This window comes from Panulirus ornatus, chromosome 54 (assembly GCF_036320965.1).
Source record: "Panulirus ornatus isolate Po-2019 chromosome 54, ASM3632096v1, whole genome shotgun sequence".
In the NCBI taxonomy this organism is placed as follows: Eukaryota; Metazoa; Arthropoda; class Malacostraca; order Decapoda; family Palinuridae; genus Panulirus; species Panulirus ornatus.
The window spans coordinates 4,428,903-4,444,642 of NC_092277.1; the positions used below are offsets into that span (position 1 = coordinate 4,428,903).

The following is a 15,740-nucleotide window of genomic DNA, read 5'->3' on the forward strand; positions in this document are numbered from 1 at the left end:
TTTGAAATGGTTTGGCTACATGGAGAGAATGAGTGAGGAAAGATTGATCAAGACGATATATGTGTCGGAGGTGGAGGGAACGAGGAGAAGTGGGAGACCAAATTGGAGGTGGAAAGATGGAGTGAAAAAGATTTTGTGTGATCGGGGCCTGAACATGCAGGAGGGTGAAAGGAGGGCAAGGAATAGAGTGAATTGGATCGATGTGGTATACCGGGGTTGACATGCTGTCAGTGGATTGAATCAGGGCATGTGAAGCGTCTGGGGTAAACCATGGAAAGCTGTGTAGGTATGTATATTTGCGTGTGTGGACGTATGTATATACATGTGTATGGGGGTGGGTTGGGCCATTTCTTTCGTCTGTTTCCTTGCGCTACCTCGCAAACACGGGAGACAGCGGCAAAAAAAACCCAAAAAACAAGCAACCAACTGAAAATCTGTGTAGCAGAATAATTAGGGTGTTGACAACAGAATACCACCTCAGAAAAAATTTTCTGCTGAAATTAAGGTGGCACCATGAACTAATGCAAAAGGATTAAAGAAGAGCAACAAACGTGGTACCTGAAATAAGAGAGCTCAGTTAAGATATGAGATTGATACCACTTTCTTTTTCTGTTGAAGGCTCCAGTCACTGACTAAAGTTCCCATTAAGGCTGGGCCTTAGCTGAAATATATAGAGAATTATGAAATGGGAAAAGAAAGACAAAGAAAAGTATTCATGAGTTTTTGAGAAAGTCAAAAACCTGTCTTTTGAAATGTGTTAGGTCACAGTTATTGGGAAAAAACATGAGAGGGTAGAAAGTTCCAAAGCTTCGATGTGTTGGGAAAGAAGCAGGTATCAAAATGGCCCACCTTTGAGTTGCTTAAGATCATGCAATAATCATGTGATGCAGTAGCTTGCCAAGTACTGTGTGGTCTAGCTAGTGGTGTGGGCACACAAGCAACCAGCTCAGGTACTAAGCAAGAAAATAAAAAGATAAAAAAAGATGTAAAAATGTCCTTGAATAGTATAAAATGAATAAGCTATGGAATGAAATTGCAACTGCTGATGGTATGCAAATTCAAAACATCACTTTATTGTTGAGAAAATCAAGAGATGGGGCCCTGTGAATGTAGAACCACATTGCACATACTGGCAACAAACAGATGAATGCCCACATACGAGGAGGCACCTCCACAGCATCTTAGAGTTGTGGAAACAGGGAACAAGCACAGAAAAATATATATGTGAACAGGTTATTCAAAGTCCTTTATAAAAAAAAAAAAAAATACAAGGATAAGAGGTGTGGGCCCATGTGTGTAAGTTCACACACCCACCCACACCAATACAAAATGCTAAGATAACACTGAAGTTCTGCTCACATCAAATAAGTGATACTCAGATAAAATATTCTCTACGGTAAAACTATAGGCAATTCCACATATATTTCAAATAATAACAGAAAAGACTAGATAAACTGCATATCAAGAAGCTAAATTTAAAAATCCTAGGTTTAAGTAAGAAGAACTGATGACAACTTACCAACACCCTCATTTCGTGAATGGAGTAGCTCAGTGAGAGGAGCAGTAGCACCTTCTTGTTCTATCATTTCTGCTCCCTCCTTATCTGCTGCGAGTTCACAAAGCACACCAGCTGCCACACGCTCAATGTTCTCAATGTCGTTATACAACAACTGGAAAGACAAAATGTACTTACTGTAGAAATATGGATCTTTACCAAAACAGCATTTGTCAGCATCATATAGTTTGTCAATAACATTCCAGTGACAAGACCTACTGAATAATCTTTTTTTTTCATACATGTTTGCCATTTCCTGCATTAGCGAGGTAGCACCAAGAACAGAGGACTCAGCCTTAGAGAGAACATCCTCACTTGGCCATCTTCTCTGTTCCTTCTTTTGGAAAATTAAAATAATCTATTAAAGAAATAAAAAAGAAATTCTATTAGCTTCACTCACTTCATTCAGCTGAAAGCCTTTTCCAAGTTTATAGAACTCTGTTTTCACTGTTACTTTTTTCTTCGACTGGCATCTGCGTATGTTTTCTCAGAAATCTTCCAAATTAAGCATGAATCAATCAGTGATACTGACAAATAACTACATAAGTTAAAAGTACTAGTAACCTTCTTAATATCTAATTGCCCTTGCATTCTAATGAGGTAGCATCAGGCAAAAACAAGCAATGGCTTCATTTCCATACATCCACCCTTTAGATGTCATGTATAATGTAGTGAAAATAAAGTCAAACATCCTCACATTGGCCATCTTCCCTATGAGTAAATAATCATTAAGAAATAAAAGAAATTCTATTAGCTTATTCACTTCATCACTGAAAGCTTTCCAATATTATAGAACTCTTATTCATTTACTTTTTTTCACTGCACTGCTAATTTTCTAGAAATTCAATTAGTGATCAATCGGATATACAATACTACATAAAAAATTATAACCTTCTTCACTCTTGCCCTTGCATTCTAATATACATCAGAAATCAAGCAATCTTCATTTCATACATCCCCCTTAGATTCAGATAATGAGTGAAAATAAGAAATCGTATAACAGCATGTTCACACCATCATAGTTATCTTGACTGCTTCATATGCTCTGATTCATCCTACTGAAAGCAAGTACCCACATATACCACACCAATCAAATTCATTCTATTCCATGCAAACATTTAATTGTTCTGAATATTCAGGCAATGATAACGTAAAACCTTTTTCATCCAACCTTCCATCTCCCCAACTCCTTGTTCCCTCCACTTCAAACACACAGATTCTCTAAGCCAGTCTTTCTTTGTTCATCCTCTCCATATGTCCAAACCATGCCAGCACAATTTAGCGAACTCTTTCAATTAAAAAGATATTCCCTACAAGAACAACCTGCCTCATACCACATAACTGTCCATAGGCATTTAAATTCCAACAAATCCTGTCTTTCTTCTTTTGTATTTAAGGGACAAGACCTACATCCACACAATACTGCCAGGACTATAGAACTTCAAACATACTAATCTTGGCCAAAGCAAACAATAACCTCTCCTTTCGGACATAGCCCTCTCCATCCTGACTCACTTTAGCCCCTGTGATTCCATCTGTCGTCATATCCACTTCCAGGGACCTAACTCACGGCACTTCTTCAGGTGCTTCCCATTCAAACTTACACTCAAAACATGTCTAGTCTCAAATTCCTCCTTTCAAACACACACTACCAAATTCTGTCACTAGCTTCATGTGTTTCTTTCTAGAGTCTGCCAACAGAACCAAGTCATGTGTTAACAGCAACAAATTCATCTCCCATGACTCTGACCCCCACCCCCAGAAAATCATAGACCTCATTCTCACTCTACGACCCTTGCATTCCCCTCTCTCAAAACCATGTCCATAAACAGATTAAGCAGCAATTATGTTTACATCGCATATCCTTAATGGAGACGCAAGTTCATCTGGAATCACTCCCCATTTCTTTCTACTCACAGAAGCACCTTATTCTTCTGATGAAAACTCATCACTGTATTTACTAGCTTTCCATCTATCTGTCTATGTATCTGTATCTCTGACACCTGTTCCAATTGAAACTCCCTTAAAGGGGTGGCCATGGCAAGAGTCTCTCCATATCTAAAAAACTACAGTGCCACTTCTAAGCCTTTAGAGCCTCACCCTTAACAGGCCACTGGCAGAGGGAAAATCTAACAGTGTGTTTGCAGAGGCTTTCCATTTAACCCATGTATCTGTAACATCTTCCACCAGGCCTCTCTATCGACCCTATCATAAGCTTTCTTTAAATCCATAAATGTCCCATATAACTCACTCTCTCCTCTAGTGTTAGTTACTTACCTGAACAAATATTGGAATAACATTGAGTCCACGAATGATGGCACGGTTGTGTGACTCGCGTGCTAGGATGTGTAAGGCACCAACTGTTCCCTCCACAATTTCCTCCATGCGCACTCCATCAGCATAGGCTCCAATACTTCCAGAACCACCACTGGCCACTGATGATCGTTGCTGTCAATAATAAAATAACAAAATTTGATGTTGCAGTACTATAATACCATTGAACATACTATATTCATCACATCAAACAACAATGAACTGTAATGGACTGTAAAATGCCTTTCTGGAGCCACAACAGATTCTAATCAGAGTGCACTAAACTCCACGCTAAAATCTGTTTGTGTCTTAAGTTTGCATCTTTTCATTTTGTTTCAAGATCCAATACTTATTAGGAATTACGATTTCTTTCTCTTTTTGGAAAAATTAAAGAAAAAATCATAAATGCTCTGCAAATCCAATAAGCTAGCTTATGAATACACAAAATAAAAATAAGCGTCATCTCTATCAGTTATCTTTTATACTTGTATGACACTTCCCATATTAGTGAGGTAGCACCAAACATAGATGATAAAAAGGTCTCATTCACTCATCCATTCTCTAGCTGTCCTGAGTAATGAACCGCAACCACAGTACTCTATTGACAATGATGCCCCACACACTTTTCCATGGTTCCCTTGGCTGGTCAGTTCACTGACAGCACATTTCCCTCTATGTTTTTTTTTTTTTTTTTTTTCTTTGTCGCTGTCTCCCGCGTTTGCGAGGTAGCGCAAGGAAACAGACGAAAGAAATGGCCCAACCCACCCCCATACACATGTATATACATACACGTCCACACACGCAAATATACATACCTACACAGCTTTCCATGGTTTACCCCAGACGCTTCACATGCCCTGATTCAATCCACTGACAGCACGTCAACCCCGGTATACCACATCGCTCCAATTCACTCTATTCCTTGCCCTCCTTTCACCCTCCTGCATGTTCAGGCCCCGATCACACAAAATCTTTTTCACTCCATCTTTCCACCTCCAATTTGGTCTCCCACTTCTCCTCGTTCCCTCCACCTCCGACACATATGTCGTCTTGATCAATCTTTCCTCACTCATTCTCTCCATGTGCCCAAACCATTTCAAAACACCCTCTTCTGCTCTCTCAACCACGCTCTTTTTATTTCCACACATCTCTCTTACCCTTACGTTACTTACTCGATCAAACCACCTCACACAACACACTGTCCTCAGACATCTCATTTCCAGCACATCCATCCTCCTACGCACAATTCTATCCATAGGCCACGCCTCGCAACCATACAAAATTGATGGAACCACTATTCCTTCAAACATACCCATTTTTGCTTTTCGAGATAATGTTCTCGACTTCCACACATTCTTCAAGGCTCCCAGAATTTTCGCCCCCTCGCCCACCCTATGATCCACTTCCGCTTCCATGGTTCCATCCGCTGCCAGATCCACTCCCAGATATCTAAAACACTTTACTTAATCCAGTTTTTCTCCATTCAAACTTACCTCCCAATTGACTTGACCCTTAACCCTACTGTACCTAATTACCTTGCTCGTATTCACTCTTACTCTTAACTTTCTTCTTTCACACACATTACCAAACTCAGTCACCAGCTTCTGCAGTTTCTCACATGAATCAGCCACCAGCGCTGTATCATCAGCGAACAACAACTGACTCACTTCCCAAACTCTCTCATCCCCAACAGACTTCATACTTGCCCCTCTTTCCAAAACTCTTGCATTCACCTCCCTAACAACCCCATCCATAAACAAATTAAACAACCATGGAGACATCACACACCCCTGCCGCAAACCTACATTCACTGAGAACCAATCACTTTCCTCTCTTCCTACACGTACACATGCCTTACATCCTCGATAAAAACTTTTCACTGCTTCTAACAACTTGCCTCCCACACCATATATTCTTAATACCTTCCACAGAGCATCTCTATCAACTCTATCATATGCCTTCTCCAGATCCATAAATGCTACATACAAATCCAAAAAGCGAGATATACATAAGTATACTTATGTAAGTAGGAGAGATGGCCAGAGAGCGTTATTGGATTACGTGTTAATTGACAGGCGTGCGAAAGAGAGACTTTTGGATGTTAATGTGCTGAGAGGTGCAACTGGAGGGATGTCTGATCATTATCTTGTGGAGGCTAAGGTGAAGATTAGTATGGGTTTTCAGAAAAGAGGAGTGAATGTTGGGGTGAAGAAGGTGGTGAGAGTAAGTGAGCTTGGGAAGGAGACCTGTGTGGGGAAGTACCAGGAGAGACTGTGTACAGAATGGAAAAAGGTGAGAACAATGGAAGTAAGGGGAGTGGGGGAGGAATGGGATGTATTTAGGGAATCAGTGATGGATTGCGCAAAAGATGCTTGTGGCATGAGAAGAGTGGGAGGTGGGCTGTTTAGAAAGGGTAGTGAGTGGTGGGATGAAGAAGTAAGAGTATTAGTGAAAGAGAAGAGAGAGGCATTTGGACGATTTTTGCAGGGAAAAAATGCAATTGAGTGGGAGAAGTATAAAAGAAAGAGACAGGAGGTCAAGAGAAAGGTGCAAGAGGTGAAAAAAAGGGCAAATGAGAGTTGGGGTGAGAGACTATCAGTAAATTTTAGGGAGAATAAAAAGATGTTCTGGAAGGAGGTAAATAGGGTGCGTAAGACAAGGGAGCAAATGGGAACTTCAGTGAAGGGCGTAAATGGGGAGGTGATAACAAGTAGCGGTGATGTGAGAAGGAGATGGAATGAGTATTTTGAAGGTTTGTTGAATGTGTCTGATGACAGAGTGGCAGATATAGGGTGTTTTGGTCGAGGTGGTGTGCAAAGTGAGAGGGTTAGGGAAAATGATTTGGTAAACAGAGAAGAGGTAGTAAAAGCTTTGCGGAAGATGAAAGCCGGCAAGGCAGCAGGTTTGGATGGTATTGCAGTGGAATTTATTAAGAAAGGGGTGACTGTATTGTTGACTGGTTGGTAAGGTTATTTAATGTATGTATGACTCATGGTGAGGTGCCTGAGGATTGGCGGAATGCGTGCATAGTGCCATTGTACAAAGGCAAAGGGGATAAGAGTGAGTGCTCAAATTACAGAGGTATAAGTGTTGAGTATTCCTGGTAAATTATATGGGAGGGTATTGATTGAGAGGGTGAAGGCATGTACAGAGCATCAGATTGGGGAAGAGCAGTGCGGTTTCAGAAGTGGTAGAGGATGTGTGGATCAGGTGTTTGCTTTGAAGAATGTATGTGAGAAATACTTAGAAAAGCAAATGGATTTGTATGTAGCATTTATGGATCTGGAGAAGGCATATGATAGAGTTGATAGAGATGCTCTGTGGAAGGTATTAAGAATATATGGTGTGGGAGGCAAGTTGTTAGAAGCAGTGAAAAGTTTTTATCGAGGATGTAAGGCATGTGTACGTGTAGGAAGAGAGGAAAGTGATTGGTTCTCAGTGAATGTAGGTTTGCGGCAGGGGTGTGTGATGTCTCCATGGTTGTTTAATTTGTTTATGGATGGGGTTGTAAGGGAGGTGAATGCAAGAGTCCTGGAAAGAGGGGCAAGTATGAAGTCTGTTGGGGATGAGAGAGCTTGGGAAGTGAGTCAGTTGTTGTTCGCTGATGATACAGCGCTGGTGGCTGATTCATGTGAGAAACTGCAGAAGCTGGTGACTGAGTTTGGTAAAGTGTGTGGAAGAAGAAAGTTGAGAGTAAATGTGAATAAGAGCAAGGTTATTAGGTACAGTAGGGTTGAGGGTCAAGTCAATTGGGAGGTGAGTTTGAATGGAGAAAAACTGGAGGAAGTGAAGTGTTTTAGATATTTGGGAGTGGATCTGTCAGCGGATGGAACCATGGAAGCGGAAGTGGATCATAGGGTGGGGGAGGGGGCGAAAATTTTGGGAGCCTTGAAAAATGTGTGGAAGTCGAGAACATTATCTCGGAAAGCAAAAATGGGTATGTTTGAGGGAATAGTGGTTCCAACAATGTTGTATGGTTGCGAGGCGTGGGCTATGGATAGAGATGTGCGCAGGAGGATGGATGTGCTGGAAATGAGATGTTTGAGGACAATGTGTGGTGTGAGGTGGTTTGATCGAGTAAGTAACGTAAGGGTGAGAGAGATGTGTGGAAATAAAAAGAGCGTGGTTGAGAGAGCAGAAGAGGGTGTTTTGAAATGGTTTGGGCACATGGAGAGAATGAGTGAGGAGAGATTGACCAAGAGGATATATGTGTCGGAGGTGGAGGGAACGAGGAGAAGAGGGAGACCAAATTGGAGGTGGAAAGATGGAGTGAAAAAGATTTTGTGTGATCGGGGCCTGAACATGCAGGAGGGTGAAAGGAGGGCAAGAAATAGAGTGAATTGGAGTCATGTGGTATACAGGGGTTGACGTGCTGTCAGTGGATTGAAGCAAGGCATGTGAAGCGTCTGGGGTAAACCATGGAAAGCTGTGTAGGTATGTATATTTGCGTGTGTGGACGTGTGTATGTACATGTGTATGGGGGGGGGGGGGTTGGGCCATTTCTTTCGTCTGTTTCCTTGCGCTACCTCGCAAACGCGGGAGACAGCGACAAAGTATAAAAAAAAAAAAAAAAAAAAAAAAAAAAAAAACATTCTTCAAAGCAAACACCTGATCCACACATCCTCTGCCACTTCTGAAACCACACTGCTCTTCCCCAATCTACATATATATATATATATATATTATATATATATATATATTATATATATATATATATATATATATATTTATTTTTTTTTTATTATACTTTGTCGCTGTCTCCCGCGTTTGCGAGGTAGCGCAAGGAAACAGACGAAAGAAATGGCCCAACCCCCCCACCCCATACACATGTATATACATACGTCCACACACGCAAATATACATACCTACACAGCTTTCCATGATTTACCCCAGACGCTTCACATGCCCTGCTTCAATCCACTGACAGCACGTCAACCCCGGTATACCACATCGCTCCAATTCACTCTATTCCTTGCCCTCCTTTCACCCTCCTGCATGTTCAGCCCTCGATCACACAAAATCTTTTTCATTCCATCTTTCCACCTCCAATTTGGTCTCCCACTTCTCCTCGTTCCCTCCACCTCCGACACATATATCCTCTTGGTCAATCTTTCCTCACTCATTCTCTCCATGTGCCCAAACCACTTCAAAACACCCTCTTCTGCTCTCTCAACCACGCTCTTTTTATTTCCACACATCTCTCTTACCCTTACGTTACTTACTCGATCAAACCACCTCACACCACACATTGTCCTCAAACATCTCATTTCCAGCACATCCATCCTCCTGCGCACAACTCTATCCATAGCCCACGCCTCGCAACCATACAACATTGTTGGAACCACTATTCCTTCAAACATACCCATTTTTGCTTTCCGAGATAATGTTCTCGACTTCCACACATTCTTCAAGGCTCCCAGGATTTTTGCCCCCTCCCCACCCTATGATCTACTTCCGCTTCCATGGTTCCATCCGCTGCCAGATCCACTCCCAGATATCTAAAACACTTTACCTCCTCCAGTTTTTCTCCATTCAAACTTACCTCCCAATTGACTTGACCCTCAACCCTACTGTACCTAATTACCTTGCTCTTATTCACATTTACTCTTAACTTTCTTCTTTCACACACTTTACCAAACTCAGTCACCAACTTCTGCAGTTTCTCACATGAATCAGCCACCAGCGCTGTATCATCAGCGAACAACAACTGACTCACTTCCCAAGCTCTCTCATCCCCAACAGACTTCATACTTGCCCCTCTTTACAAAACTCTTGCATTTGCCTCCCTAACAACCCCATCCATAAACAAATTAAACAACCATGGAGACATCACACACCCCTGCCGCAAACCTACATTCACTGAGGACCAATCACTTTCCTCTCTTCCTACATGTACACATGCCTTACATCCTCGATAAAAACTTTTCACTGCTTCTAACAACTTGCCTCCCACACCATATATTCTTAATACCTTCCACAGAGCATCTCTATCAGCTCCATCATATGCCTTCTCCAGATCCATAAATGCTACATACAAATCCATTTGCTTTTCTAAGTATTTCTCACATAAAGTCTTCAAAGCAAACACCTGATCCACACATCCTCTACTACTTCTGAAACCACACTGCTCATCCCCAATCTGATGCTCTGTACATGCCTTCACCCTCTCAATCAATACCCTCCCATATAATTTACCAGGAATACTCAACAAACTTATACCTCTGTAATTTGAGCACTCACTCTTATCCCCTTTGCCTTTGTACAGTGGCACTATGCACGCATTCCGCCAATCCTCAGGCACCTCACCATGAGTCATACATACATTAAATAACCTTACCAACCAGTCAATAATACAGTCACCCCCTTTTTTAATAAATTCCACTGCAATACCATCCAAATCTGCTGCCTTGCCGGCTTTCATCTTCCGCAAAGCTTTTACTGCCTCTTCTCTGTTTACCAAATCATTTTCCCTAACCCTCTCACTTTGCACACCACCTCGACCAAAACACCCTATATCTGCCACTCTATCATCAAACACATTCAACAAACCTTCAAAATACTCACTCCATCTCTTTCTCACATCACCACTACTTGTTATCACCTCCCCATTTACGCCCTTCACTGAAGTTCCCATTTGCTCCCTTGTCTTACGCACTTTATTTACCTCCTTCCAGAACATCTTTTTATTCTCCCTAAAATTTAATGACTCTCTCACCCCAACTCTCATTTGCCCTCTTTTTCACCTCTTGCACCTTTCTCTTGACCTCCTGTCTCTTTCTTTTATACATCTCCCATTCAATTGCATTTTTCCCTGCAAAAATCGTCCAAATGCCTCTATCTTCTCTTTCACTAATAATCTTACTTCTTCATCCAACCACTCACTACCTTTTCTAATCAACCCACCTCCCACTCTTCTCATGCCACAAGCATCTTTTGCGCAATCCATCGCTGATTCCCTAAATACATCCCATTCCTCCCCCACTCCCCTTACTTCCATTGTTTTCACCTTTTTCCATTTTGTACTCAGTCTCTCCTGGTACTTCCTCACACAAGTCTCCTTCCCAAGCTCACTTACTCTCACCACCCTCTTCACCCCAACATTCACTCTTCTTTTCTGAAAACCCATACAAATCTTCACCTTAGCCTCCACAAGATAATGATCAGACATCCTTCCAGTTGCACCTTTCAGCACATTAACATCCAAAAGTCTCTCTTTCGCGCGCCTGTCAATTAACACGTAATCCAATAACACTCTCTGGCCATCTCTCCTAATTACATACGTATACTTATGTATATCTCGCTTTTTAAACCAGGTATTCCCAATCACCGGTCCTTTTTCAGCACATAAATCTACAAGCTCTTCGCCATTTCCATTTACAACACTGAACACCCCATGTATACCAATTATTCCCTCAACTGCCACATTACTCACCTTTGCATTCAAATCACCCATCACTATAACCCGTTCTCGTGCATCAAAACCACTAACACACTCATTCAGCTGCTCCCAAAACACTAGCCTCTCATGATCTTTCTTCTCATGCCCAAGTGCATATGCACCAATAATCACCTATCTCTCTCCATCAACTTTCAGTTTTACCCATATTAATCGAGAATTTACTTTCTTACATTCTATCACATACTCCCACAACTCCTGTTTCAGGAATACTGCTACTCCTTCCCTTGTTCTTGTCCCCTCACTAACCCCTGACTTAATCCCAAGACATTCCCAAACCACTCTTCCCCTTTACCCTTGAGCTTCGTTTCACTCAGAGCCAAAACATCCAGGTTCCTTTCCTCAAACATACTACCTATCTCTCCTTTTTTCACATCTTGGTTACATCCACACACATTTAGACACCCCAGTCTGAGCCTTCGAGGAGGATGAGCACTCCACGCGTGACTCCTTCTGTTTCTCATTTTAGAGAGTTAAAAAAATACAAGAAGGGGAGGATTTCTGGCCCGCCGCTCCTGTCCCCTCTAGTCACCTTCTACAACAAGCGAGGAATGCGTGGGAAGTATTCTTTCACCCCTATCCCCAGGGATAATATACATATATATACATATATATACATATATACACATACATACGCACATATACACACATATACATATATATACATATGAAAAATGTATGTGAGAAATACTTAGAAAAGCAAATGGATTTGTATGTAGCATTTATGGATCTGGAGAATGCATATGATACTGGAGAAGGCATATGATAGAGTTGATAGAGATGCTCTGTGGAAGGTATTAAGAATATATGGTGTGGGAGGCAAGTTGTTAGAAGCAGTGAAAAGTTTTTATCGAGGATGTAAGGCATGTGTACGTGTAGGAAGAGAGGAAAGTGTGTGAAAGAAGAAAGTTAAGAGTAAATGTGAATAAGAGCAAGGTTATTAGGTACAGTAGGGTTAAGGGTCAAGTCAATTGGGAGGTAAGTTTGAATGGAGCAAAACTGGATGAAGCAAAGTGTTTTAGATATCTGGGAGTGGATCTGGCAGCGGATGGAACCATGGAAGTGGAAGTGGATCATAGGGTGGGGGAGGGGGCAAAAATCCTGGAGGCCTTGAAGAATGTGTGGAAGTCGAGAACATTATCTCGGAAAGCAAAAATGGATATGTTTGAAGGAATAGTGGTTCCAACAATGTTGTATGGTTGCGAGGTGTAGGTTATGGATAGAGTTGTGCGCAGGAGGATGGATGTGCTGGAAATGAGATGTTTGAGGACAATGTGTGGTATGAGGTGGTTTGATCGAGTAAGTAACGTAAGGGTAAGAGAGATGTGTGGAAATAAAAAGAGCGTGGTTGAGAGAGCAGAAGAGGGTGTTTTGAAATGGTTTGGGCACATGGAGAGAATGGGTGAGGAAAGATTGACCAACAGGATATATGTGTCGGAGGTGGAGGGAACGAGGAGAAGTGGGAGACCAAATTGGAGGTGGAAAGATGGAGTGAAAAAGATTTTGTGTGATCGGGGCCTGAACATGCAGGAGGGTGAACGGAGGGCAAGGAATGTGAATTGGATCGATGTGGTATACCGGGGTTGACGTGCTGACAGTGGATTGAATCAAGGCATGTGAAGCATTTAGGGTAAACCATGGAAAGCTGTGTAGGTATGTATATTTGCGTGTGTGGACGTATGTATATACATGTGTATGGGGGTGGGTTGGGCCATTTCTTTCGTCTGTTTCCTTGCGCTACCTTGCAAACGTGGGAGACAGCGACAGAGCAAAGAAAAATAAAATTATATAAATATATATATATATATATATATATATATATATATATATATATATAATATATATAGAGTGAAAAAGATTTTGTGTGATCGGGGCCTGAACATGAAGGAGGGTGAAAGGAGGGCAAGGAATAGAGTGAATTGGAGCGATGTGGTATACCGGGGTTGACGTGCTGTCAGTGGATTGAATCAAGGCATGTGAAGCGTCTGGGGTAAACCATGGAAAGCTGTGTAGGTATGTATATCTGCGTGTGTGGACGTATGTATATGCATGTGTATGGGGGTGGGTTGGGCCATTTCTTTCGTCTGTTTCCTTGCGCTACCTCGCAAACGCAGGAGACAGCGAAAAAGCAAAAAAAAAAAAAGAAAAATATATATATATACATATATATATATATATATATATATATATATATATATATATTATACATATATATATATATATATATATATCTTTCTTTTCTTTCAAACTATTCGCCATTTCCCGCATTAGCGAGGTAGCGTTAAGAACAGAGGACTGGGCCTTTGAGGGAATACCCTCACCCGGCCCAATTCTCTGTTCCTTCTTTTGGAAAATTAAAAGAAAAAAAAAGAGATTGCAGGATTTTCAGCCCCCTGCTCCCTCCCCTTTTAGTCGCCTTCTACGAAATGCAGGGAATACGTGGGAAGTATTCTTTCTCCCCTATCTCCAGGGAAAATATATATATATATATATATAATATATATATATATATATTATATATATATATATATATATATATATATATATATTTATACTTTGTCGCTGTCTCCCGCGTTTGCGAGGTAGCGCAAGGAAACAGACGAAAAAAATGGTCCAACTCCCCCCATACACATGTATATACATACGTCCACACACGCAAATATACATACCTACACAGCTTTCCATGGTTTACCCCAGAAGCTTCACATGCCTTGATTCAATCCACTGACAGCACGTCAGCCCCGGTATACCACATCGCTCCAATTCACTCTGTTCCTTGCCCTCCTTTCACCCTCCTGCATGTTCAGGCCCCGATCACACAAAATCTTTTTCACTCCATCTTTCCACCTCCAATTTGATCTCCCTCTTCTCCTCGTTCCCTCCACCTCCGACACATATATCCTCTTGGTCAATCTTTCCTCACTCATCCTCTCCATGTGCCCAAACCACTTCAAAACACCCTCTTCTGCTCTCTCAACCACGCTCTTTTTATTTCCACACATCACTCTTACCCTTATGTTACTCACTCGATCAAACCACCTCACACCACACATTGTCCTCAAACATCTCATTTCCAGCACATCCATCCTCCTGCGCACAACTCTATCCATAGCCCACGCCTCGCAACCATACAACATTGTTGGAACCACTATTCCTTCAATTTTACCCATTTTTGCTTTCCGAGATAATGTTCTCGACTTCCAACATTCTACAAGGCCCCCAGAATTTTCGCCCCTCCCCCACCCTATGATCCACTTCCGCTTCCATGGTTCCATCCGCTGCCAGATCCACTCCCAGATATCTAAAACACTTCACTTCCTCCAGTTTTTCTCCATTCAAACTCACCTCCCAATTGACTTGATCCTCAACCCTACTGTACCTAATAACCTTGCTCTTATTCACATTTACTCTTAACTTTCTTCTTCCACACACTTTACCAAACTCAGTCACCAGCTTCTGCAGTTTCACACATGAATCAGCCACCAGCGCTGTGTCATCAGCGAACAACAACTGACTCACTTCCCAAGCTCTCTCATCCCCAACAGACTTCATACTTGCCCCTCTTTCCAAAACTCTTGCATTTGGTAAACAGAGAAGAGGTAGTGAAAGCTTTGCGGAAGATGAAAGCCGGCAAGGCAGCAGGTTTGGATGGTATTGCAGTAGAATTTATTAAAAAAGGGGGTGAATGTATTGCTGACTGGTTGGTAAGGTTATTTAATGTATGTATGACTCATGGTGAGGTGCCTGAGGATTGGCGGAATGCGTGCATAGTGCCATTGTACAAAGGCAAAGGGGATAAGAGTGAGTGCTCAAATTACAGAGGTATAAGTTTGTTGAGTATTCCTGGTAAATTATATGGGAGGTATTGATTGAGAGGGTAAGGCATGTACAGAGCATCAGATTGGGGAAGAGCAGTGTGGTTTCAGAAGTGGTAGAGGATGTGTAGATCAGGTGTTTGCTTTGAAGAATGTATGTGAGAAATACTTAGAAAAGCAAATGGATTTGTATGTAGCATTTATGGATCTGGAGAAGGCATATGATAGAGTTGATAGAGATGCTCTGTGGAAGGTATTAAGAATATATGGTGTGGGAGGAAAGTTGTTAGAAGCAGTGAAACGTTTTTATCGAGGATGTAAGGCATGTGTACGTGTAGGAAGAGAGGAAAGTGATTGGTTCTCAGTGAATGTAGGTTTGCGGCAGGGGTGTGTGATGTCTCCATGGTTGTTTAATTTGTTTATGGATGGGGTTGTTAGGGAGGTAAATGCAAGAGTTATATATATATATATATATATATATATATATATATAATATATATAATATATATATATATATATATATACTTTTTTTTTTTTTTTTTTTGCTTTGTCGCTGTCTCCCGCGTTTGCGAGGTAGCGCAAGGAAACAGACGAAAGAAAT

The 15,740-nt window shown here is 41.5% G+C and overlaps 1 protein-coding gene across 1 annotated transcript in view; it reads right to left on the reverse strand.

The window, feature by feature from the left end:
• The window catches only part of LOC139765341 (armadillo segment polarity protein-like), a 136,297-nt gene that overhangs the window by 57,564 nt on the left and 62,993 nt on the right, over window positions 1–15,740 (reverse strand). Inside the window, 2 exon segments of the mRNA XM_071692719.1 lie at window positions 1,520–1,670; window positions 3,833–4,003. Of these exon segments, the coding sequence (XP_071548820.1) occupies window positions 1,520–1,670; window positions 3,833–4,003 (322 nt within the window).